Source organism: Neofelis nebulosa, chromosome 5 (assembly GCF_028018385.1).
Source record: "Neofelis nebulosa isolate mNeoNeb1 chromosome 5, mNeoNeb1.pri, whole genome shotgun sequence".
NCBI classification, from domain to species: domain Eukaryota; kingdom Metazoa; phylum Chordata; class Mammalia; order Carnivora; family Felidae; genus Neofelis; species Neofelis nebulosa.
The window spans coordinates 64,137,777-64,153,347 of NC_080786.1; the positions used below are offsets into that span (position 1 = coordinate 64,137,777).

The 15,571-nt window shown below is 43.3% G+C and overlaps 1 protein-coding gene across 9 annotated transcripts in view; it reads right to left on the minus strand.

Annotated features, from left to right (window-relative positions):
* TNIK (TRAF2 and NCK interacting kinase) overlaps positions 1–15,571 on the minus strand; it is a 399,936-nt gene that overhangs the window by 98,598 nt on the left and 285,767 nt on the right. For all 9 annotated transcript variants that reach the window (XM_058732385.1, XM_058732383.1, XM_058732381.1 and 6 more), the window contains exons 10-11: positions 8,162–8,337; positions 3,010–3,076 (exon numbers count right to left, since the gene is read on the minus strand). In XM_058732385.1, the coding sequence (XP_058588368.1) occupies positions 3,010–3,076; positions 8,162–8,337 (243 nt within the window). The remainder of the gene's footprint in view (positions 1–3,009; positions 3,077–8,161; positions 8,338–15,571) is intronic.

Sequence of the window (15,571 nt, forward strand, 5' to 3'; positions counted from 1 at the left end):
AGCAGATGGTGTAGACTTCAACCCAGCTCACTGATTCCTAGATTCTGTTTAAGCACCATGGGCTTCAGTTTCCTCATCTGTAAAACGGTGGTTGTGCATCATGTGTATGTGTGTGTGCGCGAACGCACATGTAAGAAAGAAAAAGAGGATAGAAAACACCATAAAGCAACTCTCCCCACAGCCCTGGTCTAGGGCTGTCTTATTCACATCTAACTGCATGTGAACAACTCAAAGTTAGACTCTTTGGTTGCACACAGCAGCCTAACAGGGAGGTGGGGAAGGCTCTTGTTTGTTCATGCAAATCTTTTCATCTTTCTGGCAACTTCCACTTGCGATAAACCCATTAAATAACTATTGACCCTTTCTAGGTAGCAGGCACTGTGATAGGTTCCAGTGGATACAGCAGTTGCTCAATGAATGTTCTCTCTAGTTATCTTGTTGTGGGGAAGAGAGACAGACAAATAATTAGATAAGATACAAATAACAATTTCACTTAGGAGCAGGGCTCTATATAAGACAAAAGATATAATGGCTTAAGAGTGGCAATGGCAGGAGGCTGGGGCCAGAATTAAGGGTTCTGCTCAAGATGGGGGTGATCAGGGAAGAACTTTCTGAGAAGGTGCCAGATGAGCCAACACTCAAATGATGACGGGTTGGTCCCACAAAGAGGTAGGGGAAGAACCTTTCAGGCAGAAAGAAAAGCAAATGTAGAAGCCTGTGGCAGGGAAAAGTGCGGCATCTTTGAGGAACCAAACTCCATGGGACTTCCCGGAGCACAGTGAAGGAGAAAGGTGGTCCAAGAGGAGGCCAGAGAGACTGGGCAGACCCGGGAAGGCACATGGCATGGAAGCCAGCAATGGAAAGGTTATAGTCAGGGTAGTGACGTGATGGGATTTGTTGGCTGCTGAATGGACTTCTGTCTGCAGGGTGTGGGAGGGGAGGGCAAGCAGGGCCACCAGCTGGGCTGGCACTGCAGTGGCTCTGTGGGGGTGGGGCGGTGAGGATGGAAGCAGAGAAGCACTTGCTGGGAGAGCTGATGAAGCCTGTTGATGGATCTGGTGTGTGGAGTGAGCAATGCTTGCAGGTTTTGTCTGGCACCTGGACAGTGGTGGTGACGCAAACGGGAGCAGATTTGGTGGCAGTTGACGAGGGGATTATTCTGTTTTGGAGAGCGGTTAGCATGCCGCGTGACTGCCATCAATGCCAAAAAATGACATGAAAAGGCTTTGTTCATGATGTCCCACAGACGGTGCTTGGATTCTACTAACAAAACTCCTCTAAAACTTACAGCTTTTGTGTAGGACTCTAAACCAAACCCCAAGCAAGAGAACTTATCCACACAGGCCACAAGCTCCATGCAAAAAGGCAGGACTCGGGGAGCCCGGCCTCACCATGCACACGAGGATGCACTGGTGTTGAGTCAATTGATGTTGAATCAATTAACTGATGTTGAATCAATGTCAGGCGATTTGAGCTGTAGTAGTAGGCTCAGTCATAAACTTGGTGTGTGACCTGCTTGCCATCTTTGAGTTCTCACCTCATTTTTAAAATGAGATAACCACTGTCCCTTTCGAGTTTTCAGGATTTCACAAAGATTAATTACATGTGCCCATAAAACAGGCCTTGGAACATAATCTTCAGTGTGATATAATGACACGTTACAATTATAGAAGCGTTAAGGCATGGCTAGGTCAGCCTGCTAAGTGACTCAGTTTAGCAAGTACTAGTTAAAATGTGGCTTCTCAGTTCTCTAGAGAGTGATCAGAAGGGCTGACGTGACATCTGGGTGAGCTTTGGAAAAATAAAAAATAGTGCACAACCTCTCTGAATGCAGGGCATTTGGTCCTTTGCCTTTGATCGTCACTACTTGACAGACATTATCTCTATGTAGCTAAACTGGGGGCGGCCCATGTAAAGTATCAGATGGAAGGAAAAACTTTCCTTCAGTCTCTGACCTTGAAAATTCCTGTAGCAGGTGAAGAGAAAAACTGGATGGCCCTGTAAGTCCCTCCTTCTTCCTGTAGTTCAGCAATAATCCAGCTTGGGAGATCCGAGTTAACTCAAAAAAAGAAGCCACTGGTTCATTCTAACAGCAGTGGCTGAGCTGGCCTCTTTCCTGGTCAGGTAGCTCCGCCCCAGCAGTATGGCAATTATGCCTCCCAGATCATTGGAGTCCTCTCCTTGGATGGCTAGAGGATGGAGCCCCATATACCCCACTGAGCTTTCTTCTTTTGCATTTTCCCCGATAAATCTCACTTCCCACCACCATGGTGTGTGTGCCTGTCCCCCTCAACTCACCAAACTGCTGCCAGCTGAATTGTCTCAAGGAACAGAAATCCCAGCAATGTGAGTACACTAACCTTAATCATTCATAAACACACTGGAAGAAAGTCAGAATCAATGTCAAGTGAAATTCAAAACGCAGGGATGGTAATGATAAAAGCAGCTTTGGTTCTGGGATCCAACATGTGACAACTGAGGTGGGCATGAATGTTTCTATGTAGGGTTCCCCTCTCGAGCATGATTCGATTTCCTGGAAATCATTTCCTCTCAGATTAGACTGTGGTGAAAATACCAAGACATGTGACAAGGACAGTGGCTGCCCAAATGGGCTTCTTAAAGAAAGGTATGATGTAATGAAGGGAATAATTCAAGTCCCAAAATACCACTGAGGTCTCCTGAAAGTCGCAGTTTTAGATACTTTGAGTCTTGTATTACCCAGATAATTGCCTCCTACCCATTCTACACATTACATACGTGAGGAAACAAGGTCTTAGAATAGAGACCATAAATCTTAGGGGACAAGATAAAGAATACGCTGATTTCCACATTTTTGTAAGAGTCTGCCTGGGGAAGTTTTCCCAAATTAATGAGTATGTTCATGGGCAATAAATTAAATGAGACCACCTTGCTGGATTCTTAAAAACGAACCTATAAATCAAAAGGAAGCACGTTTCACACAAGCACAACTCAGAATGTGAAAGTAACACTTAGCTTTTGCTCTCCTACCTGGGCTCTCCTGAGTCATTCTCCTCCTCTTCTTCCTCACTTCCGCTGTACTCATACTCTGTCTCATCTAAAGAGAGACTCACAGAATGTTAGTGCACAAAAAGATGCAGTGGCTTGGTCAATCCCCCCCCACCCCCGCCCCCGACACTTGTTTTATATATGAGTAATCTGAGGCCCAAAGAGCTGTCATTAATGCTGACCCGGGACAGGCTCCAGGCCTCCTGACTTGTGATTTAATAGTTCCCATCAGCTGGATTCAAGTGCATGGAATTAACATTCAAAACTGTCCCAGCTGACTCTAGATACCTGTCCCTAATGGCTAGTGTTCACATGAAAGTCAAGACAAGGAACTGAAAAATAACTTTTCAGTTTGTGTTAATTCCCCATTATGGGACCACCTAAACCAACTTTTATTGGCCCAGTATTAACTTATTAATCATTCTTTTAAGTAGGAGTTTTATTATGACTTACATGGACCCACAAACTGTCTTTAGATATGTTGATAAACACCAGAAAGAAACTTGACAATGTGTGCTATTAAAAATATAGAGTTGGGGTGCCTGGATGACTCAGTCAGTTGAGCATCTGACTCTTGATTTCAGCTCTGGTCATGTTCCCAGGGTTGTGGGACCAAGCCCCTTTCTCCCTCTGTCCCTCTCCTGCTCACACACACGTGTGTGCGCTCTCTCTCTCTCTCTCTCTCTCTCTCTCTCTCTCTCTCTCAAAAAAAGACATAAATGGACCACTGGGACATTCATTCAATTGCCCATTGGGGACATCCATTTAATTCAGTAATATGTTAAGCAAGTTAATATGTAATAATAAATACGATTGAGTCTGCTTTGGAGGAGATCAGAATCTAATGGGCAAGATGGACAAGTAGGTAATCAGATCCTCCATGATTATGAAGAAATTAATCTTTATTGGGTATCTCCCATGCCAGTCACCCTGCTAGATACTTTACCTATGTTCTTTCATTTATTTTGCGTAACAATACTTTAACACACTTTCATGTGAAGACACTATCACAAGAGGTTAAGTGACCGAACCAATGACTTATTAATAAAAGGTCAATCTGGGATTTGAATTTAGAATTCAATCCAGAACTTTTCCAACTTTGAAACTAGTATTCTTTCCAACATATTATATGCTAAAGAGAAGTGCATAAAAAGAGCAATGAGATATCAGAGAAAGAAGCAAAGCCCATCAGTCATAATGAGGGACAGGGGGGGCAGCAAAGCCTTTGAGGAGGAAATGAGCTGCGCGTTGTAATTGTTGGTGGCCCCCTTCCAGGCAGATGGCAGCTGAAAGTGGTGGGAAAAGGACATTCCAAGCAACATAACCACGTGGGTAAGGGTGACAGTATTAAAGGGCATGACATGTTCACAATGAGTTGTTGGTGGCTAGATGTTGGGTGTGAGAAAAGCAGACAGAATGAGTAAGGCCAGCAGGTCTGATATGACTTTCTGATCCTTATATAAAAGTCCTTGCTGAAGACTTTTCTGCGGGGTTTGGGGTATCTTGGAAGAGCTTTTACTTTTAAGCAAGGCAGGGCGTCACATTACTGTTATCTTTTCATAGCTGTGGATTAGTAATTATAACTTTGAAGGTATTTGTGTACCCCTAAAAAGGAACTAAAACTGCAATTTGGTTGGGCTACCACCAGGAGGCAGCACACATGAAAAGAACTAAACCCTTTGCCTTCCATACTCTTCAGCCATTAAAGGGCTAATGAAAAGGAGCCAAAAGCATGATGATGTCAAGTGCATTTTTTTTAAATCACAAGTTAGTTTCAAATATTTAGATATGTATGAAGTTTTCAGGCTACTTATTTTTGAGTATTATGTCACCAAAATGTAAAGGACTTCCATAAAGTGTTTCAATATTCCACACTGAAAGTGTACTTTTCCAAATTTACCTGAAATAAATCAATGGAAGAAGAGTAGGAAGTAAACTGCAGAAATTTTATCTAGAGAAGGAAATTCTAGCAAGGAAAAGAAACACACAATTAATCCAATTATTTCTACTCTCGATGGGAAAACCTGCATTTGTCAGGCCCTTCAACTGTAATACTTCACCAAAATCTGGTCTTATTGTTTTTATATTACTGGCATAAATTAGCATATGTCAACATATCTTAAGGAAAAAATAATATTGGCTTAAAAAAATCATAAATCAATTCTCATAAAATTGTTTGATTGTACCAAAAGCTGGTCTTAGAGCCACTAAGAGAGTATGAAAGTATTACAGGAAGCAAATGAAGTAATTTGATGAAACTGAGCAAATGGAATGAGACCTCATTTGATCAATACTCCTTCTGGGGAGCAGACAAAAATGAGGGCTTCTGACGGCTTTGAGCCTAAACAGAATTAGCTTTCTTAAATTACTATGTAACTGTGGAGCATACCTCCTACCAGGAATCTTACTCTTCTACTCTGCAGAGAAGGAACACATTAAAAATAGTCTTATTTGGGGGCACCTGGCTGGCTCAGTTGGTTAAGTGTCCAACTCCTGATTTTTGCTCAGGTCACGATCCCAGGATTGTGGGATCAAGCCCCTCGTCGGGCTCTATGTTGAGCAAGGAGCCTGCATGAGATTCTCTCTCTCTCCCTCTGTCCCACTGTCCCTCTCCTCCCTTTTCTAAAATAAAAAAAAATAGTCTTATTTTCATAGAAGGGGGTGTTTCGAGTCACATTTTAGAGTTTGTGCCCTCCAAATGTGAAAACAACCCAAGGCACAAGCTTTACCCATTCTACTCACAGGCCAAAGGCAAAGAGGTCATGAGTTCTCAGGAAGTGATTTTGAATAGTACTGAAAAATTGTAGGTCAAAAAAGAACTGTCTATATGAGAATAGCTAATATTTATTAAGTATGACTATATGCTAGACATTATATTAAATATTTCAATGCATTATCTCACTTAATCTTTGTAACAATGCCAGGCAATACTAATTACTATTATATCCCCTCTCCTATTTTAAAGATGAGAAAACTGGGATGAAGTTCACATAACTCTTCAGGGGGTCAGAATTTGTTGGAGAGCTAGAATTTGAACTAGTCTGAGTCTGGAAAAGACAGGCCCATAGAAAAATAAATTCCCCTCTTAGAGAAATTGGCCTTTAATGGTTGCATGTCTGACACACCTCTCTAAAATGTCCCCATTACAATTTTAACTCCCTGGAGTGGGAGACCACTATTAATAAACAGCAGTTGAAAAATCAGTCCTGGAGCTTTTTGACCTTGACTTACCTATTTCTCTCATGCCTGGTTCCTCCAGCTTGGGCTGCCCTCCCAGCCCCTTGGGTTCTGACAAACACCCCATCCCCTTCCACCCACTCACAACTGGAGATGGGCCTCCTTTTTTATTGTTTTGTTTTGCTCGGAATTTTTATTTATTTATTTTTCAGTGCTATAATAATTTTGTATTCAATCAAAATTGGCAATGAAGCTTTATTTCCTATTCAGCACTTCAAGTGAAAATAGTTTGATCCTCAAACATTCAGCAATGTATCTTTGTTTTATTTATTTATTTATTTATTTATTTTTTAAATTTTTTAACGTTTATTTATTTTTGGGACAGAGAGAGACAGAGCATGAACGGGGGAGGGGCAGAGAGAGAGGGAGACACAGAATCGGAAGCAGGCTCCAGGCTCTGAGCCATCAGCCCAGAGCCCGACGCGGGGCTCGAATTCGCGGACCGTGAGATCGTGACCTGAGCTGAAGTTGGACGCTTAACCGACCGAGCCACCCAGGCGCCCCATTGTATCTTTGTTTTAAATCGAAGGATAGTTGACATACAATATTTCATTAGTTTCAGGTGATGGGCCTCCTTTTTGGCTTCGCCTCATAACCTCCTACTCTGGAGTCTAACCTGATCGCACATTTCCCTGACTCCCTGAGGCCAGCAGCCAAGAAGGAAGCCTTCCCTTGAGCCTTCATTGAGGATTTCCCCTCCTGCCTCAGCCCCCTGCTGCTCCTACCTCTACGGTCTTGACTCCTGCAATGCTTACCACCCACCCCACACACCTGCTTGCACCTCGCCACATTACAGATGGTAGCTGCAGAGGCAAAGAAGGGAAATTCAAATAAAAGGAGAGCACACTCTGTCCTGTGGGCCCCACCACCCTCCAATGCTCCACCTGGCTTGGAAGAACAGAGGAGAATGGTGTTGAGGACAGAAAAGAGGAAAATCATGTCGCCAGTTGTGTCCCACCGTCGGTGCCTGGTCTTCCCCTTTACTCTCCATGGCTGCACGCTCAGGGCTCACCTTACCAGCCCTATACTGCCTCCTCACCGTCAGCCCTCCCCTTTTCTCCACTGACCCTCCTGCCTCCACTCGGGGAGGACTCACTCTGTCTGTCCTCTGGATCTTTCCCTTTCCTCCCCATACCTCAACCTTCCCCAACTCCCCATCCAACCAGGCACAAAGCTTGCCCCAGACCACGTGAATTTTCTGCTTAGTCAGGATGCTAGTTAAGGAAGTCCAAGTCTCTATTTGAACAACCAGGATACGGCCCCAGGACCCCAAGTTTGAACTCATGTTCTTTCCATCGATGCCATGAAAAGATAGTGTGGTAGAACAGCCAGAGCCATAAGAGATAAGAGTTTTTCAATCTATAAAATAAAGAAGTACATTAAATGATCCTCCAGCTCAAAATTCAATGTTCCAAATAGCAAGTCTGGCATCTCTGTGACTATAAGAAAATTCATTCTGACTTCTGAGCTAAATTCTAAATGAGCCTCAGAGCACAAAAACTTAAATGCTGAAGAGTGCCAGTATACAAAAATGTCAACCAAATGATTTTTTTTTTTAGGTTGTCTTCTGTAGATTTTTAGCCTTCAAAACATGAATATTCATTTGAACTAAGAAAATCACTTGTCATATTAAACCACTTCATAGTATTACTCAACATGTCTCTTTGTTAGTGCCTGGAAGAGGTAATATTCCTTACAGTTCTATCCTTTCATGAAGATTCCATTTCACAGGCTCAATCCATTGATGCCTACAGGCTATGAGCTCAGAGGCAGGCCTTCACACTAAAGAATAATGCAGGTCCATCTGAAACCCCCATGGTCACCTCCAAATATATCAAGAGCCCATGACTCGCTCCGTCTTTTGTTTCCTTTGCTGAAATACAAATGTGCTTCTAACCTTTTTCTCCTCGCTTTTTCTTTGTTCTGTCAATATGGTCCTTGAGTTGAATGCGGACCTGTCGTTCATTAGGTTGGTCTCGTATAAATGGATGCTTCATCAATTGTTCTGTTGCTGGTCGCTGGCTGTGATTCTTTACCAAGCAGCTCTCAATAAATGACTGGAATTTTTTTGACCTGCCAAACAAAAGAGATGAACCCACAGATAAAAAGACCATCCAAAGAAAAAGCAAAATTCTATTTCTCCAAAATGCTAGAATAAAAAAAAAAGAAGAGAATAGGTTCAATTAGCCAACATAGGAATCAACCAATCACAAAGTACGTCTAGACCTTTATTAGGCACACGGGGTTCAAAGACATCATCACCATCAACACACAGTTCAGGCAATGTATGGGAGTTACGTGCATAAAAGCATTTTTGCACAGTTTGTATGTAATATCACACAAGAGACCAAAAGGAATGAGAGAAGAGAAAGACCTTGGTGAAAAGTGTATCTGGAAGGTCTATTGTAATGAGGGAACAAGAGCTGAGACTTAAAGAATGAATAGGAAACTGGGGCGCCTGGGTGGCTCATTCAGTTGAGCATCTGACTTTGGCTCAGGTTATGATCTCACAGTTAGTGGGTTCGAGTCCCATGTCGGGCTCTGCGCTGACAGCTCAGAGCCTGGAACATGCTTTAGATTCTGTGTCTCCCTCTCTCTCTGTCCCTCCCCCACTCAAGCTCTCTTTCTCTCTTTCTCTCAAAAATAAATAAACATTAAAAAAAAAAAGAATGAAGAGGAAGTCACTTTCAGGAGAGAGTTCAGGGAGGCAAGAAATAGTGAAAAACCAAGGACTGGGCTGAGCACACTATATGTCAGGGGAACTGAGATGAGTTGTCTAAATGATGCAGAAAATGCAAGCTGGGGGGAGGACATAAAATCAAGCTTGTATAGATAAAAAAGGAGTACATTTGTAGAAATGAGAAAGATTCTTATGTGGTAAAGTGAGCTTGGTTAGGCAAATTTTTTTAAATGGTAATTTCAAAATTACTTTTGAACTTTGCTCTCCAATTAATAAGAACAGGATTTATGTGTATGTTTGCTATCAACCCAAGGACTTGCAAACTTTGGAACTAAGTTCATATCCAGAAACGAATTTACCTCCCACTAGACAGGCACTGTTTCCTCAAAGATAAACCCCGTGCCTCACACAGGGGAGGGGACAACTGGTGAAGGATAATATACCAAGGAATAGGGCAGCAAGTCCACAATGTGGGAGAAATTAACAGTGGACTTCAGCTATGATTCATGAGTTGGGCATGTATGTTCTTGCTGCATTCCAAGAAATTGTCCAGCCTCATAAATAATTATTTCACAACTATATAGCATGCCTTTCTGATATGCTACATTGGCATCTTGGCACATGATGGGCAGAGACCTTAGTGGAACTCTGGTCACCCTCTTTGTGGCCCCCACCCTGCTCAGAGCAGGTGGGAATCCATTTTGTGCTCTCCGTCGCCCTCCTGTGGAGTGCTGTGGAATAACAGGAGCGGATCCCAGGAGCAAGCTTTCCTGTCTCCCAGGGGACCTTACACACAGAATTCAGGCTTGAAAGCTGCCTTCACCACACAGAACACAATGGTGAACATGTTATTCAAGATCCAAACACAAGAGGGCACTGGCATATGCACCACTCTGCATTTCTGCCTAGGTCAAAGCAGTTTCTCGTTCCATTGTTTTTGAAGGACTGCATTATTAATATTTTTTTCTCCCTACATTTCTAAGCTAAGTTCATGCTTTTACATTATTTTACATAGAAGCATATGTACCCTGCTATGTTTGGGGTCACCGCAGGATCATTCGGGATCGGCCACCCCGTGGCCTGTGGAAAATGGTGACAACAGCGTGGATACTCTATGTACTTCCTTGTATGTCCCTTCAGCCTGTAGCCCTGCTTCCTCCACACTGTTGTTCTCCAAGACCACTGGTGTGCTGTTGGTATCCTGAGCACACTTACCTGCCCTCACATGTCTGATGAATGAATGAATGCAGGAATGGTTATCACATGTAAGTTCCGGACAAATGCTGTAAAATGGCTACCATCAAATCTGTGCTTGTGAGGCACAGAGAGGGAGGTTTGGAGAGGAGATAGTATTGAATATGCTTTCTTTTTCAGGTCCATGAGACAAATCTGTAGAGGCACAATTGTGGTATCATCTAAGGAGAGACTTTGCAAAAATCAAAACAAAACAAAACAAAACAAAACAAAACAAAACAAAACCATCATGGGATAATGGACTGTCCCAAGGAATAAATAGAAGAGAATGAGATTGACCTGTATAAAGAGATAGACAAATTCCACATGGCGCTTTTCTAGGTAGAAAATCAGTATTAAAAACATGAAAACAAAAACAAATTAAGACGGGGAGCTGTTAAATATTCATGATAAATGCAAATGAAAGCTGTTTTTTTCTGCTTGCAACTAGAAGGAAGTGCTTTTTATAAAGTGCTCAGCTATTAATTAGAGGGTGATAAATAAAGAAATCACACCCAGTTTAAAAATGAGATGCAGACTCGATAAACTGTATGTTCCATTCCCCAGTACTGACACCCAAAAAAATTCGGTGGCATCTCTAGGGTAAGAGAGTGTTCAACGAGTTCCGCGGAAGCAGCTGTGGCTCACAGGCCACTTTCCAGGATCTCTTCCGGTGGGCAGGAACCTTCAGGAGAATAACCTTGAGCCCAAAGATTGGGCCAAGATGTGTAGAACTGCAACCCTGGCAATGTATCTGACGTCTTCTTCAAATGGAACAGTTTGAAGAGAAAATAATGCTTACTTAAAATAAATCTTCAAAGGAAAGATTCATTGTCTCTTATTTAAGTTAGTGTGACCAAAGAATCAATATGCTTAATTACACATTTAATTAAAAGTAAAAACCCTTCCCTATGTTGAATACCACTTGACTGTTTGCTGAGCGGTCTAATGGGTTTAAAGTACATTTATATAACTTTATTGTTTGAATCTCTGCTGCCGGTAATTTAGTTCTGTCTATTAAAAAAAATGCCCGAGATTAGTAATACTAATTTCCCCAGGGGTGGCCTGGAGAGATAAATGTTAATGTTTGGTGCTTACAGTCTGAGGCCCTGGTTCTAATACCAGCATCACCAAACACTTTATCTTCCCAGATTTTTTCTGTTTATATATTCAATTGTGTTAGAGGAATTAAAAACGCCTGAAAGATTATTACATTAATCACTGTAACCAGTCAGGCTGAAGTTTCTGAAAATTGCAGGACTCCCTAAATGCAATTTGAGCTTTAGAATTTGCATTTTCCCAGAACTACCCTTTCTCTCTAATTTGGGCTCCATCGCTTACTAACTGTGAGACTTTGGGCAGATTATTTAACGTCTCTGTGCCTCAGTTGCCCTGGCTGCAAACGGTGGGATCGTTAGAATTGATCTCAAATGACTGTTGTGATGATCCGATGAATTGCTGCATATAAAATACTTAGCACGGTGTCTGACATGTCATAAACGCCGTATGTATGTTTGCTGTTATTGTTACTACTATTACTTTCATTGTGTTTTCAACGTCCTGCCACCTCTGAACATCACCAGGCTTAACCAACAGCAGTATCTCCCCTCAGAGCTGGGGGCAGAAACAGAAGTGGAACTGAATAGGTCAGTGTTCTTAAAGGGAATTAATTTCACATATATTTGGATTAGATATGCTCACAGAGTCAACGAGACCACTCTCTCCAAGGAGACTGTGCAAAAAAGGTTAATTGTAAAAGCCGTGGAACAATTTTTGTTTTGATTTCAATGAAGCCTGAAGTCATATTGTCTACTAGCAAATTCAGTTAATTTGAAGTATTTTCTGATATTTGCTTTCTATTATGATTTTATTTAGAACACACATACACAAATAACTTTGTCAGTTCTTAAAGAACAAAAATGCCTGACAATCCACCAAGAATCAGAGCTGTTGTTTCATAAAATAACAGTAGTGACTGTAAGGGGTTCAGGGCTGTGGCTCCAGCAATGAAAACTCTGGGACTCTGGATAAGCCAGTTAACATCACCAGGCCTCTAGTCTTCATCTGGGGCACAAATGGGCCGGACCAAGGAACCTCATGTCTCTCCCCAGTGATAAGCAGTTATGATTTTCCTAATGATCTCAATGAAACACTTCTTTGCCTGTGTGCAATCTTTGCATTTGAAGAGCAAGGAAAAAGAAAAAGACCAGTTGTCTGTTACAGGAATGAAATCATCCCCATCTTTCTCCAGAAACTCCTGCAGGAACCTGCAGCACTGAGTAGGGCAGGGGAGCTGGCCTGAGCACGGTGGGAAGATAAGGGAGGAGGAAATGTGTTGAAGGAGATGGTTTACCCACGTGGGTGGAATCTGACCACGTACAGAGACGGGAGGAAATGGGAGTCCCAACTTATTACGCGTTTGCTGGTGGTGACATGGAGACAGCGGCCGAGAGATGCCTGGTGTCCTCTAATTCAGCTGAGGTTATAATCCTCCCTGAGATCTAATTATCGAATGGCTGGACTGGAGCCCTGACTGCATGACCTCCTTGCCATGGAGGCCTCTCCTCATCTCGCTGACGTGGGAGGGAAGGGCCGGGTTCTAGCAAGTGGACTGCTCTCCTTTACCCCACAATGGAAGGGGCAAAGAACCCTGCTACTGCCCTTCTTTCCCTAATATTAAGGCACAGGAAAAAAACTGTTCAACTAAGAGACCAGTATCTCATTCTCTATTACTCTAAGCTTGAACTTTAGAGGCCAGATGGTGCAGGTGGGAGAATGGGGGTTACAAACTTAGAAAATTAGAAGACTGTACAGCCTTGCACAAGGCTCATAACCTACCCAAGCCGTAGTGTTACAGCAAGAGAAGGATGACTCAGAGCATCTGCCTGGCAGGGTTGTGGGTAAAATTAAATTTATATAGATCTTAAATTTACACACACACACACACACACATACACACACACACACACACACATTACTGAGTCTACAGCATGCATATATGCCTTATATGTCCTGTTTGTTGTAGATTCAGCAAGTTAGGTGGAAATGACCCTCAACTGAATGCATATAATAAAGAGTTTATGGTCCATCTCTACCACAATGGCACCCCCACACCCACTTTGGTAGTATTTTGATATACACGCTGCGAACGGTGCACTTCATATGATAATTCATTAGGCAGAGAATAAAAGAACATTTTGGAGTTTTGTTTCTTTTGACGGGTGGGGAGAGGGATCCTCTCCCTTGAAATATAAAAGGAAAATAAATAAAGTTTTCATTTCCTCCCAAGCACTAGGGTGTGTTAAAACCCTAACTGATTTGAAATATTTTTTAAATGTTTATTTATTTTTTTGAGAGAGAGAGACAGAGTGCCAGTGGGGGAGGGTCAGAAAGAGAGGGAGACACGGAACCCAAAGTAGGCTCCAAGCTCTGAGATGTCAGCACAGAGCGCGATGTGGGGCTCCAAACTCACAAACTGTGAGATCATGAGCTGAGCCAAAGTTGGACGCTTAACCGACTGAGCCACCCAGGTACCCCATTTTTCTCTTTTAATTCCTAACTTATTTCAAATCACTTTGGACCTGGTCATTCAGGAAAGTACTCTGCAGTGCTCAATATTCTCACTTAAAAACTAGAATTCTGTGCAGAGAGCTGGAAGGCACACTCCACGTCCCGTGGCGGGGGGCTGCATTACCATCTTATAAAGGCCGGGTTCTGAGTGAGAAAGAGCACTTGAGCAGGGCCTTTGTTTCCCCACTCACTCTCAGATAGCCACGTCATTTCCCCCTCCCCTCTCTAACAGTGTGGGTCTCGAGCTCCTGACTGGCTTTCCTTTGGAGTCAGGGAGGGTGTGGAGGGAGGCTGGGCAAGATGGAGGCCTGGCCTCCTCACTGTCCCTGGACTGTCCCTGTTCCCTGCAGCACCATCAGATATAGCTCCTGTTGTCAAAGGTTTGACGCAGAGAAGTCAGCCTGTATTTTCCTCAAAGTCTGTATTTCTCAAACAAGGCCAATACAGAGTTGAACTTTTTGGAGCAGGGGCAAAGAAAATTAAAACTGTAGGGCAGAGGCTGTTTACTCGCTTCTCTAGCGAGCCAGAAAGGTCAGACAAAGGGCAGTGTGAGCTCCGTATAAGAGGAAAACAGGACAAGTATGGTGGCCAAGTGACTCCCACTTCTTAGTCGGGGAGAGGTGGTGATGGGCAGAAAAGACCACCTGGTGTCACACCTTTGCACAAAAGGCCGGAAACCTAAAGGTAAAGCTCAATCGCCAGATTTTTCAAAGTTGGCAATTAATACAAATGTTCCTGAAACACGGTGTGTGGCCACGCTGTGTTGAGCACACATAACTCATGTGTGGATGGCCAGTTTGACTCCTGTGGGTGGAACTCTGGAAACGTCTGTCCAGCAGCAGTTCTGGGAGAGGGAAGGGGAGGAGGGAACAGGCAAGTGAAGTCTGCCCTTTACAGTGTGTGTGTGTTGGGGGGAGGGGGGAGGGAGGCCTGGCACCAAGGACAAGCAGAAAGCGAGCAGAGGGCTTTGTAGTGCTACTGATGCTTCCAGAGATGGAACTGAGCTGACTGCTCTCCCGAGGAAGTCTGTTCCGGGGAGAAGGGAGGAAGCAGGGCTTCCGAGCCCCACTGATCATGTGCCATACAGGTACCCAATGGAAGGCTGTTGCTGGGGAGAGAACGGCTATCACACAGCGACCCTCCAGAGTGAGAACGAGGAACAGGGGTTGCTCTGCCCCTTGTTGCCAATAGCAACTCTGATGCTCTGTTCTTCTTCTGCAACTCGGGGCTGCCGGTCCCTTCTGGCTGTTTTCCTCTCTTCTCTGGGCAGTATGCCTTTCCCTTGTCACATCGGGGTTGCTATGTCATTACTAGGTGGCTGGTATTAATTAAACTGCTCTTTGTATAGCAGAGGAAAGCTGTGAGTGAGTAAGGGAGGAATATGAGGGTCCCCGTCAAGGGTGATCATGAAGTACTATGAAAAGGGACAGAGAGGTCTTGAACCTTCATGTTCTAAGTGCCCAGAACATGCCTCTAGAAAAAGATAGGAGATCACATGTAGCCCAGGGATTGATCCCAGGGCAAGGGTGTATCAAGATCCACCATACATACAGGGGAAAGAAAGGACCAACGGATTCTTGTTATGCAATAATAAGATACAAAGACCCTGATGTAAGTAGGCAAAAAAGTCAAAAGTCTAACATCTGGCCTAACCTGCAGAACTGTGTGTCTCAAACTTGAGTCAATTGTATACTATCAGCACAATTTTTAGCCATATTCCTACACCACCCATACTAGTGTCCACTCGGTATTCTTCTTTAAAATTTTTTTTAACGTTTTATTTATTTTTGAGACAGAGAGAGACAGAGCATGAATGGAGGAAGG